The 18,417-nt window shown below is 42.1% G+C and overlaps 1 protein-coding gene across 5 annotated transcripts in view; it reads right to left on the reverse strand.

Annotated features, from left to right (window-relative positions):
- Positions 1-4,937: 4,937 nt before the first annotated feature.
- DCP1B (decapping mRNA 1B) overlaps positions 4,938-18,417 on the reverse strand; it is a 56,580-nt gene continuing 43,100 nt past the window's right edge. For 3 of the 5 annotated variants that reach the window (XM_045588439.1, XM_045588440.1, XM_045588441.1), the window contains 4 exons: positions 13,526-13,654; positions 9,610-10,461; positions 7,255-7,497; positions 5,067-5,637 (listed from right to left, as the gene is read on the reverse strand). In XM_045588439.1, the coding sequence (XP_045444395.1) occupies positions 5,524-5,637; positions 7,255-7,497; positions 9,610-10,461; positions 13,526-13,654 (1,338 nt within the window). In that variant the 3' untranslated portion in view covers positions 5,067-5,523. Of the gene's footprint in view, positions 5,638-7,254; positions 7,498-9,609; positions 10,462-13,525; positions 13,655-18,417 lie in introns of all 5 variants that reach the window. The other 2 variants (XM_036457710.2, XM_045588442.1) reach the window with 2 other exon arrangements.

Consider the following 18,417-nt stretch of genomic DNA (forward strand, 5'->3'; position numbering starts at 1 on the left):
TCCACAATGGTCTCAGATTTTGGGAAAAGAAAAGTTACTTTATATATGAAGTCTAATTTGGGGTGCCTTAGTTAACCTTAATCCATTTCCTGCACTCTCTATAGAAAGCTCCTGTACAAAGAAGCTCTTATCTGCATCACCATATAAAGAATAAGCACCCATCATCAAATGTCTTTTTTTAAGACATTTTTAAAAAAATAAATTTTTATTGTTCATATTATTACAAATGTTCCTCATTTTCCCCCCCTCCATTGCTCCCCTTCATCAGGTTCCCCCCCCCCTCTACCCTTTCCCCACCCCCCACTGTCCTCATCCATAGGTGCACAGTTTATGTTTAGTCTCTTCCCACATTCCCCACTCCCCTTTTTCCTGGGAATCATCAGTTCACTCCCCTACCATACCTCTGATTCTATTATATTCACCAGTTAATATTGTTCATCAGATTTTTTAATTTCCTTGGTTTTTAGATTCACTTGTTGATAGTTACTTATTTGTTGTTCATAATTTTTATCTTTATTTTCTTTCTCTTCCTAAAAAACCCCTTTCAGCAATTCATATAATTCTGGTTTGGCGGTGATGAACTCCTTTAGCTTTTTTTTTTATTAGTGAAGCTCTTTATCTGGCCTTTGATTCTGAGTAATAGCTTTGTTAGGTAGAGTATTTTTGGCTGTAGGTTCTTGTTATTCACCACCTTGAATATTTCTTGCCATTCTCGTCTGGCCTGCATGGTTTCTGTTGAGAAATCAGCTGACAATCATATGGGTGCTCCTTTATAGGTAACTACCTGCTTTGCTCTTGCTGCTTTTAATATTCTCTGTCTTTTGCTCTTGGGATTTTAATTCTGATGTGCCTTGGTGTGGTCCTCTTTGGATTCCTTTTGTTTGGGGTTCTGTGCACTTCCTGGACTTGTAAGTCTAATTCTTTCACCAGATGGGGGAAGTTTTCTGTCACTATTTCTTCCAGTATGTTTTCAGTATCTTGCTCTCTCTCTTCTTCTGGGCCCCCCATAATTCTGATGTTGGTTCTTTTGAAGTTGTCCCAGAGGTTTCTTACAATATCTTCAACTTTCAGGATTCTCTTGTCTTCTTGCTTCTGCAGAGGAGTGTCTTCTGGCTCTTTATGTTCCAAATCTTTGACTTGATTCTTGCGATCTTCCATTCTGTTTTTAGGACTCTGTATAATATTTTTTATTTCAGACAATATATTCTTTATTTCTAGTTGATCCCTTATTATTTCTAGTTGATCCCTTTTCATATCCTCATAGGTCTCGTTTATTTTATTGGCCTTTTCTAGGAAATTCTTGAAAAACCTTATAAGAGTGGTTTTGAACTCTATATCCAGTTGCTTTTTGTCCTCCATTTCTTTTGTTTGTGATCTGTTTCCTTGTCTCGGCATTTTCGCAGCTTCCCTGAGTTGGTAGCCTTAAAAGTCTCTGTGTTCAGCTTGGATAGGGCGGGGAGTTTCAGGGTGGAGCCTACAGCCTTGGCTTCCATCAGCCCCGCCCTATGAGGTTCCTGAGTCTCAGTGTTCCTCAGTGTCCTTTGGTACTCGCTGCAAGCACCTCCGAGAGAAAGGTGCCCTCGAGTTTCGCCCGCTACCAGACAGTCTAGGCTCTCCCCCAATGAGCCCGGAACTGGGGTTCAGTTCAGTTGGAAGTGGGGTTGGAAATGGGATTCAGAGCAGTCTGGAGCTTTTGTCTCCTTCCCGCTAGGGCAATCCAGTGGCACAGTCTCTGCGTGCAATGTGCACGCCTCTGGGACTTCCTTTCGCCCCTCCCCTGAGTTTCCGGCCAGACTCCCTCCTTACGTGTCTGGGTCCCCAGGGTCTCGCCTAGAACTGGGGTTCAGTGCTGTCGGAACTGGGTTCAGCACAGTCCGGAGTTTTTATCTCCTTCCCGCTAGGGAACGCCTGCCAGGCACTCAGCCTCCCCGTCCTCTCTGGCTCCGTCCTCTCCCTGTGCACACAGTGTCTCTGTACCTTGGGCTTTTACAGCTCCTCTGATTTTTCCTTCCGGTTTTCTCTTTCCTTCTCATTGTATAATTTCTAGTCAGTTGACTTTCCTGTAGTTCTGGGTAAGTCCATTTTGTATTTTAGTTGTATTTTTTTTTTTAAATGGTTGTGTGAGGCTGCAGTTAGGTGTTTACCTATGCCGCCACCTTGGTTTCTCCCCACCAAATGTCCTTTAAGAGGTGGCTTAGTCTTTGGTCCAAATGAATTGGGCCTATCACTTTTAAAGTGTATCACTTCAGTAAAGGATGGAGAATTTCTTATTTTCAAAACGTATGGCTGTGGTATTGACCTACAAAGGCCTGAGTGAGGCCTGCAGTGCGGTTGGACTGTGCTGGGCTGGGGTTCATGGCTTTCACACCACACACATCTTTCTCATTAACTGCTGCAATTGATATTTTTTAAATTTTCTTTAATGCTGAGGTAAAAACATATTTCATGTAATTAGCCATTTCCTACCACAAATATACTAGAAATATTTAAAATGGAATTAATTTCTCCTTAACAACTCTTAACATGTAATAAAAATAAAAGAGATGTTTTTTTAAAAAAGATTGGCCAGCAGTTGAGTATATCACTGACTTTGTTCCACATTTACTGTATGTATTGCTGAAGTGAGCAGTCATTGATTTTGTTTCTCTTCTTGCCCTAGAAGAATATTAAGATACTAGAGGCCTGGTGCTAGAAATTTGTGCATGGGGGGAAGATCCCCCTCAACCCAGCCTGAACCCCCTCAAATCCAGTACCCCTCAGGGGATGTCTGACTGCCAGTTTAGGACCAATCCTGGGGATCAGGCCTAAACTGGCAGTTGGACATTCCTCTCACAATCCTGGACCACTGGTTCCTAATCGCTTACCTGCCTGCCTACCTGGTTGCCCCTAACTGCCACTGCCCCCACTGACCTGATCACCCCTCACTGCCTCTGAGTGCTGGCCTGATTGCTCCTAACTGCCCCTCTCTCCCCCCCGCTGGCCAGGTCACCCCCAAATACCCCCTCTCTGCCAGCCTGGTCGCTTCCAACTGCCCCCCTGCTGGCCTGGTCACCCCTTACTGCCCCCTCTCCCCCACCAGCCTGGTTGCCCCACACAGCCTGCTTGTTCGTCCCTCACTAACCCCCCTGCCAACCTGGTCGTAGACAACCATCTTGTGAGGGCATGATGGTCAATTTGCATATTACCTCTTTATTATATAGGATATTATATAGGATTATATAAGCAGTTACCAATCCAAAGTCTTTTGTTAGAATATCACATGGGTTTTCCACTATGTTAGTGGTTGTAGGATAAATCAAAGAGACAAAAGAAACCATCCCTTCCCAAATATAGCATGACAGTAGACTCCTCCACCTTGAGCATGGCACCTAACAGGTTTCAGTAAGAGTCACTGCCTTGCTGGTCAGTGTAGCTCAGTAGTTGAGTGTTGACCAGGAGCTCATGGTTTGATTCCTAGTAAGGACACATGCCCGGGTTGTGGGCTAGATCTCCAATAGGGGGCATACAGGAGGCAGCTGATGCAATCGATTATTCTCATCATTGATGTTTTTATCCCTCTCTTTCTCTCCCTTCCTCTCTCTGAAGTCAATAAAAACATTTTTTTTTAAAGAGTCTTTCCACCCACCTCTTTTCCTCGGAAGTACCCTCCTGCGGAAGTGGGGAGGTGGTCTTGTGATAAACCCTTTGCTTGATGGCCTAAATAAAGGTCTAAAGCCAGAGCCCCGGTCTCAGCACCTACCTTCCCCATGCCTCTTTTTTTTTTTTTATAATATATTTTATTGATTTTGTACAGAGAGGAAGGAAGAGAGATAGAGAGTTAGAAACATCGATGAGAGAGAATCATCGATCAGCTGCCTCTTGCACACCCCCTACTGGGGATATGCCCGCAACCAAGGTACATGCCCTTGACTGGAATCGAACCCGGACCCCTTCAGTCCCCAAGCTGACGCTCTATCCATTGAGCCAAACCGGTTTCGGCCCCATGCCTTCTTTTATGACCTATAAAATGAGAATAGAACCTGCCTTCTGTGCAGTCATCCAGAGATCTTTTTAGGATCCAGAATAAAAAGGGCGATAGAACTGCAAAGTTTTATTTATTACGATTACTCAGCAGGGAGTTGTTCCCAGGCCTTCCCTGGCAAGGGTTCTTCTGACTCTACCCAAGATTGAGCTAAACTCTGAACATAGAGATTAGTCTGCTACATAGCTTGGAGAATTCTTATCATTATGCTCTGAACCATCCACTATCCATCCTCAGAGGTTAAGAAAAAGCTTTAAAATCCTCTGTGACCTTCTTCGCAGCATGATTTTCTAAAAATGGTAAAATGTTCATCTTGAAACATAGGTGGGCATACTCTGCTGGTTGGGTCCAAAAGAAATAGCATGAGCTGGGATAAATGAGGTGTTGCTAGAAACTTGGGCTATTTGTGGACTCCTAGAGAACAACTGCCCTCTAGAAAATATCTATAATATCTTTAGAAATAATTTCCCTTCAAAGGCCCGGGAAAAACATGCCAACTGGACTTTTAAAGAAGAAAGGTTTATTTTGTTTGGTTCAAGCAAACCAGCATTAAATCCAAAGGCTGGGTAAGAGCTGTGCAGGTCAGTCTGTGGGGTGACACTGCCACCTTGTGGTGGGTACACTGCAGCACGCGGAGCTCAGCAATAGGAACATTATACATTCTCTCTGTTCACAGTATAACCAGAACTATTAAAAAAAGAAACCACGTTTCCAGAACAGCCCACTCTATGGAGAGGCTAATTCTTCTAGAAATGGCCCAAAGTAAGAAAAAAAATTAAGCTTGGCATTTACTGTGTGATATGAGCTAAGCACTTTTTCTACCCACTGAATCCTTAGTTGCCAGGTGTACTGAAGCATGTATTTTTTAAATTTTTTTTTTTAAAGCTTGACTGGAAAAAAGTTGGAAACATTTTACTTCATATTACACATACTTTTTAAAAAAGGCAGGAACATTTAAGGTAACAACACTTAACAGGAAAAAACCTTGAGCTGGAGGACCTTGAGAATCAGTTTTTAAATGTTTTGCTTTCACATAGTCTTTTTCATGGCTGCTTGTGTCATGTTGAAGAGATAAGCTTCGTAGATTATGTTTAAGAAGTTGTCGTCATTCTGGAAAACAAAACCAAAAGACCCAAAGGACTGTGATTGGTGGGCAGGAACAAAAGGCTCCCCCGTCTCGAAGCTGGCCTGTTGAGCCCAAGATGCTCATCTCCTTGTCTGTCTACCAGCTGGCAGCTGTAAACTGCACATTGCATGGTAAGTGGGGCTGAAGCCAGGTTAGATGAGTCCGCTGTGGTTTTTCCATGGTCAGTATGTTACACACATCACAGCCAGGCTGCCCAGCTATGTGTGTATGAACAAGGCTCACTCATGAGGAGCCTGGGTTTGTTGGCTGGATAGGAAGGACTTGATCCAGGTCAGTGGTTCTCAACATTTGGTTAGGAGATTGCTAGCAGATACTTTGTTTTTGGAATGAGTTAAGATTTTACTTGCAATGTGCATCATTGGTATAGCAAAGCCGGTGTAATTCTCCGTTGGCTATGGAAAGTTTCTGGCCTTGGCAAGTGGACAGCAGTTAGACCGGCAGTCACTGGGCTCTTCTGCCTGGCTAAGGGCTGGTGGAGAACCATGGGTCTAATCAGTGGTTTTGTTTTTAATTATGGAGACTTTTGCTTTCCACCCAAATCCTTTAAAGCTTTAGCAAGTCACCCACATTGCACATTCCCTCTTGGCACCCACACACAGAGTTAGCATTATTCTCACGCAAGGAGAGCTACATATCCCTATTTTTCTTAGCAACTGACTGCAAAGTCCCTACTGTGTCCTACCAATAGGCAAACACTAAAAACAAACTGCTTAGTGACTTCAAACAGCTCACAAGGAAAGTATGTCTAAAACGTGGGAAAAGTATGATGAACGCAGAGAGTGGAGGAAGTAACGCCTAACACTGTACAGGGACTGCTCTAGGCTTCAGTCTTGGCCCCTGCACAGAGATCTTTGGAACAACGTGATTAAATGGAATGAGCCAAAAGAAATATGAAACTTTAAAATTTAAATATTTTCAATTTATTGTTCTCAGATGGTCTATCTAAGTCCACATGAACTTATCATAAATGGCTTTAAAAGGAGGAAACCATTGGCATCCTGATATTTGTGACCTAGTAAAGTACAGTATGATCATTTGTTACCTCTCTTGAACAGATAGTCTTCCACTTTCTAGCCCAATTCCTTCCATTCTCTCTAAAATACGTCACCTTAAAAAAATGTTTTTACTAATAGAGACCATTTTCTTCTTAAGATGAGACAGCTGCAAAAGTGCTAGCCTGCTCTCTAAAAGCCATCTCTGAAGCTTAAGCCAAATATCACAAAAGTTTTCTTAAAGACTGTCTAACGAAAAGTACCTAAAGATGTTAGCTGAAGTGTGTGACGTCTGGGAAAAGCATCCCCTGTTCAAGGCCTGCCACTTATCTGTGGCTGTGCTTTGCTGGGCAGACAGCCCAGAGGCCGCATTACTGCTGCAGCCCCCACTGCGGGCAGCGGGAAGCAGCGCTCTGGAGCCAGCCTGGGGTTGGAGCTCAGCTCTGCTATTTACTAGCTGTGTGACCTCAGTTTCCTTGTCTCTAAAATGGAAAAATGATAGTGTTGCTGTATAAGGACTCGATGACTTAATGAAAGTAAACATTGTAACAGTGACTGACACAGCTCTGGGTGTCAGCTGTTATTATCTCATAAAGACAAACTCATGGCTGCCAAAGAAGTCCCATCACTCTATCCTGTCCTAATTAGCAGGCTTCGAAATTATCTGTAAAATAGCCCTAATATCACAGCCATTACTTGCTCCTCTACCTGCTGGCTCCTTGTTCAACAGTCTGCTTGAACTCTCCGCTAAGCACCGTACTTGTGCAGGCAGCATCACTTCTACTCCCAGAGGTGAGCTCTCAGTTTGGGTACCCGCAGCAGCATCTAGTCCTTCTTTTCTGACAGGTGACAGACTGGAGGACTTAGTCAGTCCTCCTCCAAATTACAAAATCCTTAAGGTGTCAAGTCACCTAAATCTGCAGTTAGTATTCTGAATCTCACCCAGCCAAGTGGATGAGGGAGAATTCTTACATCGCTCTCTTATTCCTGGGCAGTACTACTTAGGCACTCGCTAACGGAGGCCTTATCTCAGAGTGGCAACTGTCAGGCAAGCAGGACTGGCAAAGGTAAGAAGAGAGACGTGGCCTTCCTACCTGGATGAGGAACAGCAGTGCTTCCTGGAGCTGCAGCTTGGTCAGTGGGCTGAGCACGGAGGGCTCTGGGTGCTTCAGAGGCAGGAAGAGGCTGGTGGAGGCGGCAGCTGGTTCCTGGCTTCCCAGGGACAAGAGCCGGCTGTCCCTCTCCTTTGATGGGCTACAGGTAGGTTGTGTGAACACCATGGGGCTCATGAGCAGAGAAGAAGCAACTGTGGCAGAGATGCACTGAGGCGAGATGACCTGCTCGTACCAAATACATACAAAGAGGGCAGGTGTAAGCAGCAACTCACTGATACAATGGGTACAGAGACAAAGAGGCCACTCGCTTGCAAGAGTGGATATCGGTGAACTTAAATCCAAATTGTTCAAAATTTCACTAGACAGGAAAAGCTCAAGGAGAGCTGATTCCGGTCCAGTTCCCCGCATATTGCCCTCGTCCTTCCCCAGCAGCTCCGCTCAGGCCGCTCTGCTGACTGTTGTTCCCTCTGCAGGGAGTGCTTGGCCTCTGAGCAACACTTTATTTTCTGCTTTATTGTCATCACTTGGCAACATGCATTTAGGACTGCTGGCCTTTTCCTCAGGCTAGCTGTCTACTGCTCTGGCCTACAGTTCCAACAGCATGCATGAGTTGTTGGAGGCACACACATTTCCACTCCATTTTTCTATGGAGGAACCGCTGCGAGTGGTCCTCCTCACCCATTTCTCACCAGGAGGGAGGCATGATTCCCGGGTCCATCCCCATGGGATGTGCCTGCCTGCAGAGAGCACACACTTCCTGCTTCTCCGTGCTCCAGAGGCAGGAGCAGGTCCTGGGGCTGGCCATGCCAGCACTGCCAGTGACTTGTCTGTCTGGGCAAGTCTATCTACCTCCCTTGGGTAACAAACATAACACCAAGTCTTCCAACAGCTTTTGCAGTTATGCCAGTGACACTTAGATCCCTGTTTCACTGATGCCTACAGCCCTCCCTGTTTCTAACTCAGGTGAGAAAATGTTATCATCAGCCTAAAACTCCGTAAGAACATGAGGAGAGGTGTAAAGGCCAGTGATCAGGAAGCTGCTGTGATTTTTTAATCACTCCCTTGGTATTTTTTTGGGCAGAAGTCAGCCCTGAGGAAGGCAGGCTGTTTCCTATCCCACTGCTGTTCTGAGAGGGGCTGAGGCGGAGGCTCCGAAGGAGGATGTCAGCACCGCGAAGCTGACAGTGTGCGCTTTCCTCTCGGCTCCATGCCTGTGAGCACTGCAAAGCCAAGAGAACTGTGTGCAGACGTTTATGTCTAACTATCAACCCCAATTTTCCTAGTGTCCAAACTAAACCATCAAAGAGAAAACGGGACAGGATTATATTATAATGAGGATGAGTGACAAATACTGTTTCCATAGAAATAGGTCCTCAGCTTTGAGATTTTATAAAAAGTAAACACAAGCTCTCTGACTCAGCGCCACACAGACACACTTACGCTCCATGCTTATGATCCTGGTTTCGAAAGAGTGGAAGGTTTTGTTGTCTACTTGCCAAGACATGACAAACAACCAATGATGAGATATGTAATAAGGAGAACTTCCTAATTTTTAAACCTATTGCATTTTCAATGAATTTGTACCAATCCAAATGAGAAAATAGCCCAATCTCCAGATGTTACCCATGGGCAATGGAACAGCTTGTGGTTTTCTCTGTTCTAAGCTACTGATGAACATAGAGATCATCTTCCTTAAAGGATAAACAACTTCTAAAAACTACAATATTTTCCCCTCTCTGGAAATGTGTGTGTGTGGGGGGGGAAGGTGTACATGACATATTTATCCCTCTCTCCATCTTCATTAAGCTATGCAGAGGGTGTAAACTAGAACAGGCCGGCCTTTGCAGAGTGATGGCACGTTTCTCCCATTGACTCCGGCCCCAGGCCTGTGGGCTCTGCAGAGGCAGCATCTGTGCTTCTCACCACTCTGCACCCGTGTGAAGCACAGTGCCTGGGAGGGAGCAGTGCTCAGAGATATTTACTAATTAAATGAATAAGCAACAATTACTTAGACTAAAATAAAAGAGGTCAGACATTTCATATCCCAGAATGAAGATTAGGATCCCTTTCCATGTCTATGTTCTTTCCCACATCCATGTCTTCACGCCTGACAAACTGTGAAGATTTAACTCTACAAATAAAGTATCTGAAAGGAGGGAAGCTCCTAGATTGCTAAGCAAATCAGACTCTCTTTCCAGCAGGAAGTTAAGGTGACATACGATGCATAGAATTGGCTTTGCAACACTGTTCAGGACAGACATGTCCCTACAGCACAGAAGAGGACTCTGCATTTCACCGCTTCACAGTAATGACCCCGACCCAGGGGATACTTACCTGGAAAAGGGGAATCTGCTTTTCCGTGCTGGATGTCTTGTCAACCCAGGGTTCCCAGGGCTTCCCTGCTCCAGAGCTCTGAGTTAGCAGAGGAAACTTCGCTGCCAAGGCTGGGCGGTTAGATGTGTGCAGCTGCTGCTCCTGCTGCACAAGCTGAAGCTTTTGCAGTAACTCTTGAGGGGAGATCACTCCAGAACCACTAGTCTGACTGCCAGTAAGGGCGAGCATTTGTCTTGGGCACGAGGACTGATCTTTTTCATGAGCCTGATGTCCTAGTGCCTGGGGTGGAAGGGAGCCATTGAAATGTACCAGTGGCGGCTGAGCCACCGCCTTTACGGGAGCGGCAGGGGTGGCCGCGGAGAGGGCTGTGAAGTTCAGGGCTGCTGGGCCAGCAGGTGCTGGTGCACCAGGGTCGTACTTGTTCACGGCCGCCGGGGTGCTCTGGAGCTTCTCTAGCAGGGTTTGAGTTCTGGAAGCACCGTGGACTCGATGGGACGTCCCAAAGCTCTGGGGAGACCCCAGGTGGGCAGGTCCAGTAAAATCCTCCCCAGCAGGAGGCTCGCTGCCATTTTTGTAGGGCTGGTTTTCAGGCAGCTCTGACAGTGGGTGAAGGTCTGCACTCCTGACCAGGAGTTTCTGAATGGCTGGACATAGCTGCTTCTCCATGGGGGGTGAGTGTCCTTTGGGTTCCTCATAGGACAGGGAACGGATAACCCCCTGCCGAATTGGAAGTTTCTCTTGCTGCTGCTGGTGGAGTGTCTGTGGAGGCCCCACAGTTTCCTGACATGTAGCTTTGTCCTGCTTCCCAAAAAGTGCTGTCAAGGACAAGTGTTGGGGTTCAGGGTCTAAGGCCTGAAAAAATAAAAATGTCTGAAAATGGATCTACATACAATTTGGTTATATGGGGCTATGAATCACAATTCACCTAATCAATGGTTTCTTTTATTTATAAAGGATTAATTAGAGAGTATAAAAAACTTAATTATAGTAAACGTCACAAAATTGAAACCTTAAGCCAATAATTTTCACAGCATTCTTTCCTACTACTTCTAAGATAGCTGTTATATTTTAATATCTGTTGAATGATGAAATAGGAATGTGAGCCTGGGGTTCACATATTGGGAACCACTATGGTACAGAATTATATACACCAGAAAGTAAATAATCTCTTCAATAGGAAGATCTAACCCTGCAAAGTATAAGATACTGAGAATACACAGGAATATGAAGATTTCAGAATTTCTGATAGCTTTTCACACAATTATAAAAATTTAGGGTGAGAGGAAACATGTCAGTTAGTCTAACTTGATCCTTTCAACTCTGTGAACTCTGAGAAGAAAGATAACTCCTATGTAGCTAACAGGGCTCAAAATTTTTTTAGAAGGAGCCTACAAGCCATTTCTGCACAGGGACCTCTAACACAAACTGCACTTTATGGGGAAGCCTGCACTCTGTTTCTGCCATCTGAACCAGCCCTTATAAAGGAGCTCCTGGAATCCTATTTTAACCAATGGGATGGAGGCTTTCCCCATCCAATCAGAGCTATGTAGTTCTGACCAACCAGAGTGGCACTATTGGTGCTTTTGGACCAATCAAATTTCAAGGATTTGGAGTCCTCATGTAAAGGAAAGAGCAATTAGGGACCAGGGACGGAGACTTCTGTCTACATAAGCCAGCTCCCCTCTGGCTCTAGGAGCACATTCTTCTCTTTCTGTGGGAGACTCAAGACTGTTTCCCGGCTGACCTGAATTCTTGAAGATGTCTTACAGGAGCAGAGTAGACCAGCACAGAAAGAGCAAATGGGCACAGAGTAGAGCAGAGTTGTCCAGCTCTGTGCCCAGTGCTGCCTGGCCCAGGGCTGCCTCACAGCCACGCTGTACCACAATTGAGCTATTTTACATTGAATAAAGTTTCCTTCTTCATTGAACCCCAAATTGAGGATTCCCGTTCACATTAAATTGGTACAAACTATTATTGTTGACAACTATATATTAGTAGCTTTAAAAAACCATCAAATCATAAAATCTACCTTGGCCCTGCCAGTTACAAAGTTGCTTCCTTCCTGCTATATATCATCTCTGCCTCTTTCTGTTGCTTTCTGTATTATTAGGCTAAGAAAAAAGGAGCTTCATTCTTAAATCAACATATTCTCACTTCTCTATTAAAATAACAAATTTCCATGAAAAGCAAACAATAAAAGAAAGCAAAAGATAATTAGAAAAAACTTATTTTTTAAAAAAAATTCAATATGAGACTTTCATTAGCTTATCTTTGTGTCTTTTGGTTCCATTTTATTTTTAAAATTAATTTAAACCAATTCCTTGAAAAAACAAAACACCCAAAACCGTTAATGAGGCATAACTCCTAGAAATGGAAACAGCCACATTATATTTACAATAAAAAATGGGACTGTACCCTGGCCCATGTGGCTCAGTAGCTTGGGTATCATCCCATGCCCAAAAGGCTGCCTGTTTGATTCTCAGTCAGGGCACATGATGGCTTATGAGCTCAATCCCTGATGGGGGGTGTATGCAGGAGGTAGCTAATGATATTTCTCTCTCTCCCCCTTTCTTTTCTCACTCCCTAAAAATCAATTTTAAAAAATCTTAAAAAAAAAATAACAGGACTTGTAGATTAGCAATTTTGTTAATGCTTTACTATTCTGAAATATATATTAATATATGTATATACTAGAGGCCCAGTGCACAAAATTCCTGTATGGTCAGTGATCAGGGCCAATCTGTGGGGCAGCTGGCAGGGTGATCAGGGGTACCCCACCCTGGGGCCTACGGGCTGGGGGCACATCCTGCATAGATCGTATGCCCCCTTGGTGGACAGTGCACGCTGTAATAACCAGTTGAGTTGTTCCAGCGATTGGTCAATCTGCATATTAGGTTTTTATTATATAGGATTCTTTCAAAAACTGCTATCATAATTAGATGCAAATACAATGGCAAATCATCAGGTCTAAAACGGACTTTTATACCATTTCTTAGGACAGGAATCCCATTCTGTATTAACAGTGGCCTAGCATTAAACCTGGTACAAAGGAAGTGTTCAGAAATGTTAAACTGAATTTTGTTGTTCTGGCTGCTTTGGGAAACCAACCATCAACCTCCGCAGAACATGGGCCTCTTGGGTAATATTCCTGTTAACTCTAGTGATGTTATTAGTTTGTTGTTGTTTTTTAAAAAACACATTATCGCTGAAACCTGTTTGGGTCAGTGGTAGAGCGTCGGTCTGCGGACTGAAAGGTCCAGGGTTCGATTCCGGTCAAGAGCATGTACCTTGGTTGCAGGCACATCCCCAGTGGGGGGTGTGCATGAGGCAGCTGGTTGATGTTTCTTTCTCATCGATGTTTCTAGCTCTCTCTCTCTCTCCCTTCCTCTCTGTAAAAAATGAATAAAATATATTTTAAAAAAATAAAATAAAAAATAAAAAACACATTATCCTGTAGGGTAGGGGTGTCGAACTCAATCAGAGAAGGGGCCAAAATCTAAAATCCAGCCTAAATTGCGGGCCGAATGGTTTACTGAACAGTCATAAACTGTCATTGTGATGGAAACGCAGCGAAGTGCAGTGATGACAGCGCGGTGCGGGCCACATTGCAAGGCCTGGCGGGACGGATTTGGCCCGCGGGCCTTGTGTTTGACACATGTGTTGTAGGGAGTTCAAATCCACAAGAGATTATGGTAAATGCCAAAAGTAAAAATGTTAACACCTTTTGAGAAAGAGTGAATTATTAATAATAAAAGAATCTTTAACTTGAAATCTCTCTCTTTTTTTTTTTAATTTTTTATTTACCCTAAAAGATCCTCAAACAGGACCAGGCACTCCTGCTTTGACTACACTCTGGATAAAAGTTTGTTACGAACCTTATACAGACACCATGAATAAAAAACGGAGAACTGAGTACCTGGCTGGGTGGAGGTACTCGCTGCTGCTGGTTTTCACTGGGCTTCACTGGAATGGGTTTGATGAGATTGGGGTTGTCATAAATGGCAGATGAACTGGTTATCTGTTTTGGCTCAGAACAGGTTTTACACTGAAATAGAAAAAAGAACCTTATTTTTGGTATAAAAGAAGCTTTATTTTTTTAAAAAAGAACATACCTTCCTTCTTATTCTTTATTTTATTTAATTGGTAGCTATTTTTTTGGGTAGAGTTTTATGTACACACAAAAAAATCTCTTAATCTTTTTCATATTTGAGTATAAATAAAATTTAAGTTTATTTATTTATTTTTTACTTACACATTCAGTGCTCTAAAATATTACCAACAGTATCAGCCTGCAAGACCTAGAAGATCTTAGATACCTGGATACTTTAAAGGCTATCTATATATTAGGTCTAGTAATAATTAATGTCGTTTTCTAATACTTTTTAAAATCGAATTTATTTAAACAATACAACAAAATTTAATCAACAATATAGTTGCCGTTGTTTTCTACTACTTGTGCCCAATGCTCAGGAAGCATTTTAATCCCTCTGTTGTAAAATTCTTGTGATTTTGATGCAAAAAATTCGGTCAATGCATTTTTGAGGCATTCTTCATTATTAAATTTTTTTCCAAGAAGAAAGTTTTGCAAAGAACAAAACAAATGGTAATCGGAAGGGGCAATATCAGGAGAATATGCAGGTTGAGGGAGAACTTCCCATTCCAACTGGTGCAGTTTTTCAGCAGTGATTCTTGCAGTATGCGGTCGTGCGTTATCATGGTGAAGAATTATGCCCTTCCGATTAATCAGCGCGGGTTCTTTTTCTCTTAAAGGTTGGCCTAACCTTTCCAATTGGGCACTATACACTGCACTTGTAATGGTTTGGGTAGATGGTAAAAGTTCATAATGAAGAATTCCTTTAAAATTCCACCAAACACACAACATCACTTTTTTCGCATGCAAGTCAGGTTTTGGCGTGGGCTGCGGAGCCTCATTTTTGTCCAACCATTGAGGCCGCCTTTTTAAATTAACATACAGCACCCATTTTTCATCTCCGGTAACAATTTGCTCTAAAAACGGCAAACGGTTTTGACGAGAGAGGAGCGAACTGCAAATTGTGACTCTTTGATTACGGTTGTTGTCGGTCAACTCATGAGGAACCCATTTTCCAAACTTTTGGACTTTGCCAAGTGCACGCAATTGATTGGAAATTGTTTTTTTGTGAACAATTTAAAGTTGTCACAAGCTCTTGTTGGGTAATTTGAGGATTTTGCACCAAAAGAGCTTGAAGAGCTTCTTGATCAAAATTGGACACACGGCCTCGACCACTCTTGTCATCTAACGAAAAATTTCCCTCGCGAAATTTCTCAAACCAACGCTGGCATTTTCTGGTGCTAACTGCATCTTGACCAAGAGCACTACAGATGTTTTTTGCAGCCTCACTTGCTTTTCTTCCTAATTGGAACTCGTAAAGCATGCAGTGCCGAATATGCTCTTCATCCGCCATCTTCTTAGCCCTAGTTTTGCAACAAAAACCAAAGCAAACACAAACTTTTTCAAGCAAAACTTGTTAATTGCACTTCACACATTCTGTAGATACCACGTGTTTGAAGGTTATGTCAATACAAGTCAATGCCAAGCAAGATTTTAAACGAATGTTTAAAAACGACATTTATTATTACTAGACCCGATACTTAAGAAGTAATAGTTTAAAAACATAAAGTCTAGTGCTTTTTAATGATAAATAACGATAAAAACTATTCCTTAAATACCATGTCTGGATGCAATAGCAATTGATTTCAAGTTGGAGAGTTCCAACACCAAAGTAACTAACCCTTTTTGTCTACAAACCAAAAAGCAAAGCTGACTCAAACCACTGATTTAAATATTATTAACATCATCTTTATTTAATAAGTGGCTTTTTGGATAAACAGAATAATTCAAATCTGAGTATTCTCAGCCGCTCACTACAAATTAGAATTTCACAGAGAAAGAGATGAGACACGTCTCATCATTTCAAACACCAAATCATTCTCATGCACCAATCTAACCAACCATGCAATTCTCAACACAGTAGAATTTATAACAGAAAGAGCACAGCAGCGACATCAGCATCTGACTTGTTACAAATAAAATTGAGTATAAAAACACTCACTTCTCTACTACAGACTCTCTATAGCATTGTTGGTTTCAATTGTACAGTCAAGGCCCCAGGTCAGGAAATATTTCACAATGGAATGTGTGACAAATACAATCCTGTCCCTCAAAAACCCAAGGTTCCCAATGTGTCTCACAGTTATTGGATTGTATTTTATAATTCAAGGATAGACAGGTGTGGGGTCAACTACCACCATGTTCACTTAGGTTTATAAAGGTAACTGTACGAAAGACTAATTATTTTCTTTCAAGAATTCTGTAAATAATTGGGATTTGGCATTAGTATTAAATGGGATGTGAAATACGTTATGAATCATAAAACATTATTTCTAATTCTTCTGAAGTGAATTATGATTAGTGGCATGGACCAACAGGACTGGCTTTTCAAGATATGGCTAAGCAGCACAAGATTATACAGTCACTTACAACATTTAAGCATGGAAAGACTTTAACTTCTGCTTGCGTTTAAAAGAAAAGTGGATGTTTAGCTTACTTCCACCAAATGACCCTTCTGTACTTCTTCATTCTCTCTATGATCAGGGACCTTGAATTTTATACTAAGGAAAAAACAGATATTTCCCACCTTCACTATGCACATATCACGTGGGCCAACAGGCTTCTCTGTCTTTTGCTTGCATAACCCCAGGTTGACTTTTCTAGGTAAAATTTCCAGGAGCTGTTTTCTATGTTACTGCAATTGTCTGCCTATTTATGAATCTTTGCTTGTATATGAAAATAGCTCCCTATCAAATTTCTCAGAATTAAACAGCACCCACCTCAATAGTTTATAGCTCATTTTTCAGTTGTTTAATTTTATATTCCTCTTTAACCCAAATAACTTCAAAATACTTAGAAAAAAAATAAGTTCCTTAGTAAAAAATGTATAATGGATTCTTTACAGAGAACAAAAACTATGTCACATAGTTCTAATTTATCACATACAAACACACAAACATATTATCTATGCCAAGAGAAGAGTCTGAAAGAAATTGCAACCTAAGTGTATTTGGGTTTACAGGGTTGCGGGTGGTCTTCCTTTTTAATTTTTCTTTTCTTTTAAAATTTTTATTTATTTACTAGAGCCTGTGCGTGCACTAATGGGGTCCCTTGCCCTGGCCTGCGCCCTCTCGCAATCTGGGACCCCTGGGGGGTGTCGGAGAGCAGGCTTCAGCCTGATCCCCACAGGCCAGGCCGAGGGACCCCACCAGCGCATGAATCTGCACTGGGCCTCTAGTGTGCATATAAGATCTTTAGTTAATCTCTTTCCGCCCTCCCCTCTATCCCCTTCTTTCTGAGATTCATCAGTCTGTTTCTTGTTTCCAAGCATGTGGCAGGCCTCTGCCCCCTGGTGGTCAGTGTGCATCATAGTTACTGGACGGCTGGTTGCTTAGACATATATATATATATATATATATATATATATATATATATATATATATATATATATATTTGAGAGAGATGAGAGAGAAAGAGAGAGAGAGAGATCAATTTGTTGTTCCACTCTTTTTATGCATTCATTGATTGATTCTCATATGTGCCCTGACTAGGGTCTGAACTCACCACCTTGACATGTTGGGATGATGTACTAACAAACTGAGCTAACCAGCCAGGGTTATTTTCCTTTTTGTTTCTGAATTTTTTCATTGAACACCAAAAGAGACTTAATAATTTCTTTAATTTCATAAATAGATCTCAGCAATATCTAGAACTATTAATTCTTGGCTAAAACCACAAAATGCAGAATAGTCCACTTCTGAGTAGTAAGGACCTAACTATGTAGCCTACAAATCACTTCCAGCCTGGTTCCTTTTCTTCCTGAGCTTTGTTATCTTATGGTTTATCTGCATCTCGACAAGGAGGAAGGAGGTAAAGGAGATGCCACTCAAATTAATATCATTGCTACTTTACAGAAAACTCTTAGAAGGTTATTTCTTAGGGAGAAAGCATAAAATATTAACCCAAATAAGTGTTTCAAATTGTTTTTACTAACTTTACAGAAAAAGTTGTATCTGGTACCACTAAACTTCATTTATCAATATCATATGCCCACAGCATAAAATGTTTCCTCCTCAAATTTTTTGGAATTTTTGTGAATTAAAAAATTTTTGAGTTGGAAAAAAATCTCAGAAGTAATTTATTTAGTTTAACACTTATACAGAGAAGTAAAAAAAATTTATACTATCCTCAATATGTAATCATTCAGTTTCTTCTTTAATGCTTCCAATAATGAAAAATTCTCTTCCTCATAACAAGAATTCTGAGGAAAATTTTTGTTTTCTTTCTCTATTGTCCTCTTTCCATATCCCCATTTCCTCTATTTCAGAACCATTTGGCTCATGTTCACCATTTTCTAAACTGTCTGCTGGTGTGTGAGAGAGGAGGAAACACAAATGCAAAGTAAACAAAAGATGCAATGGATGTTAATGGGGGAGCACAAACATCTGGTGGGTGGATCAGAAGTAACATGATGGGCAAGGAACATGTGAAATGGGCCTTGAAAGACTGATGATATTTTATAGGTAAACGAGAGGGGACAGCATGGGAAAAGGCATGAAGGCACTTTTAGGAAGCAAGATTGTTATTCTGTTTGGTAGGAGTTTCAAATATTTGTAAGGTGCAGTGACAGTAGAAGGTATTGGGTTAGAATTATCTGAGCTCGGCTGGTGTGGCTCAGTGGTTAGATTCCCAGCCAGGGCACTTGCCTGGGTTGTGGG

This window comes from Pipistrellus kuhlii, unplaced genomic scaffold, assembly GCF_014108245.1.
Source record: "Pipistrellus kuhlii isolate mPipKuh1 unplaced genomic scaffold, mPipKuh1.p scaffold_m20_p_3, whole genome shotgun sequence".
Lineage (NCBI taxonomy): Eukaryota > Metazoa > Chordata > Mammalia > Chiroptera > Vespertilionidae > Pipistrellus > Pipistrellus kuhlii.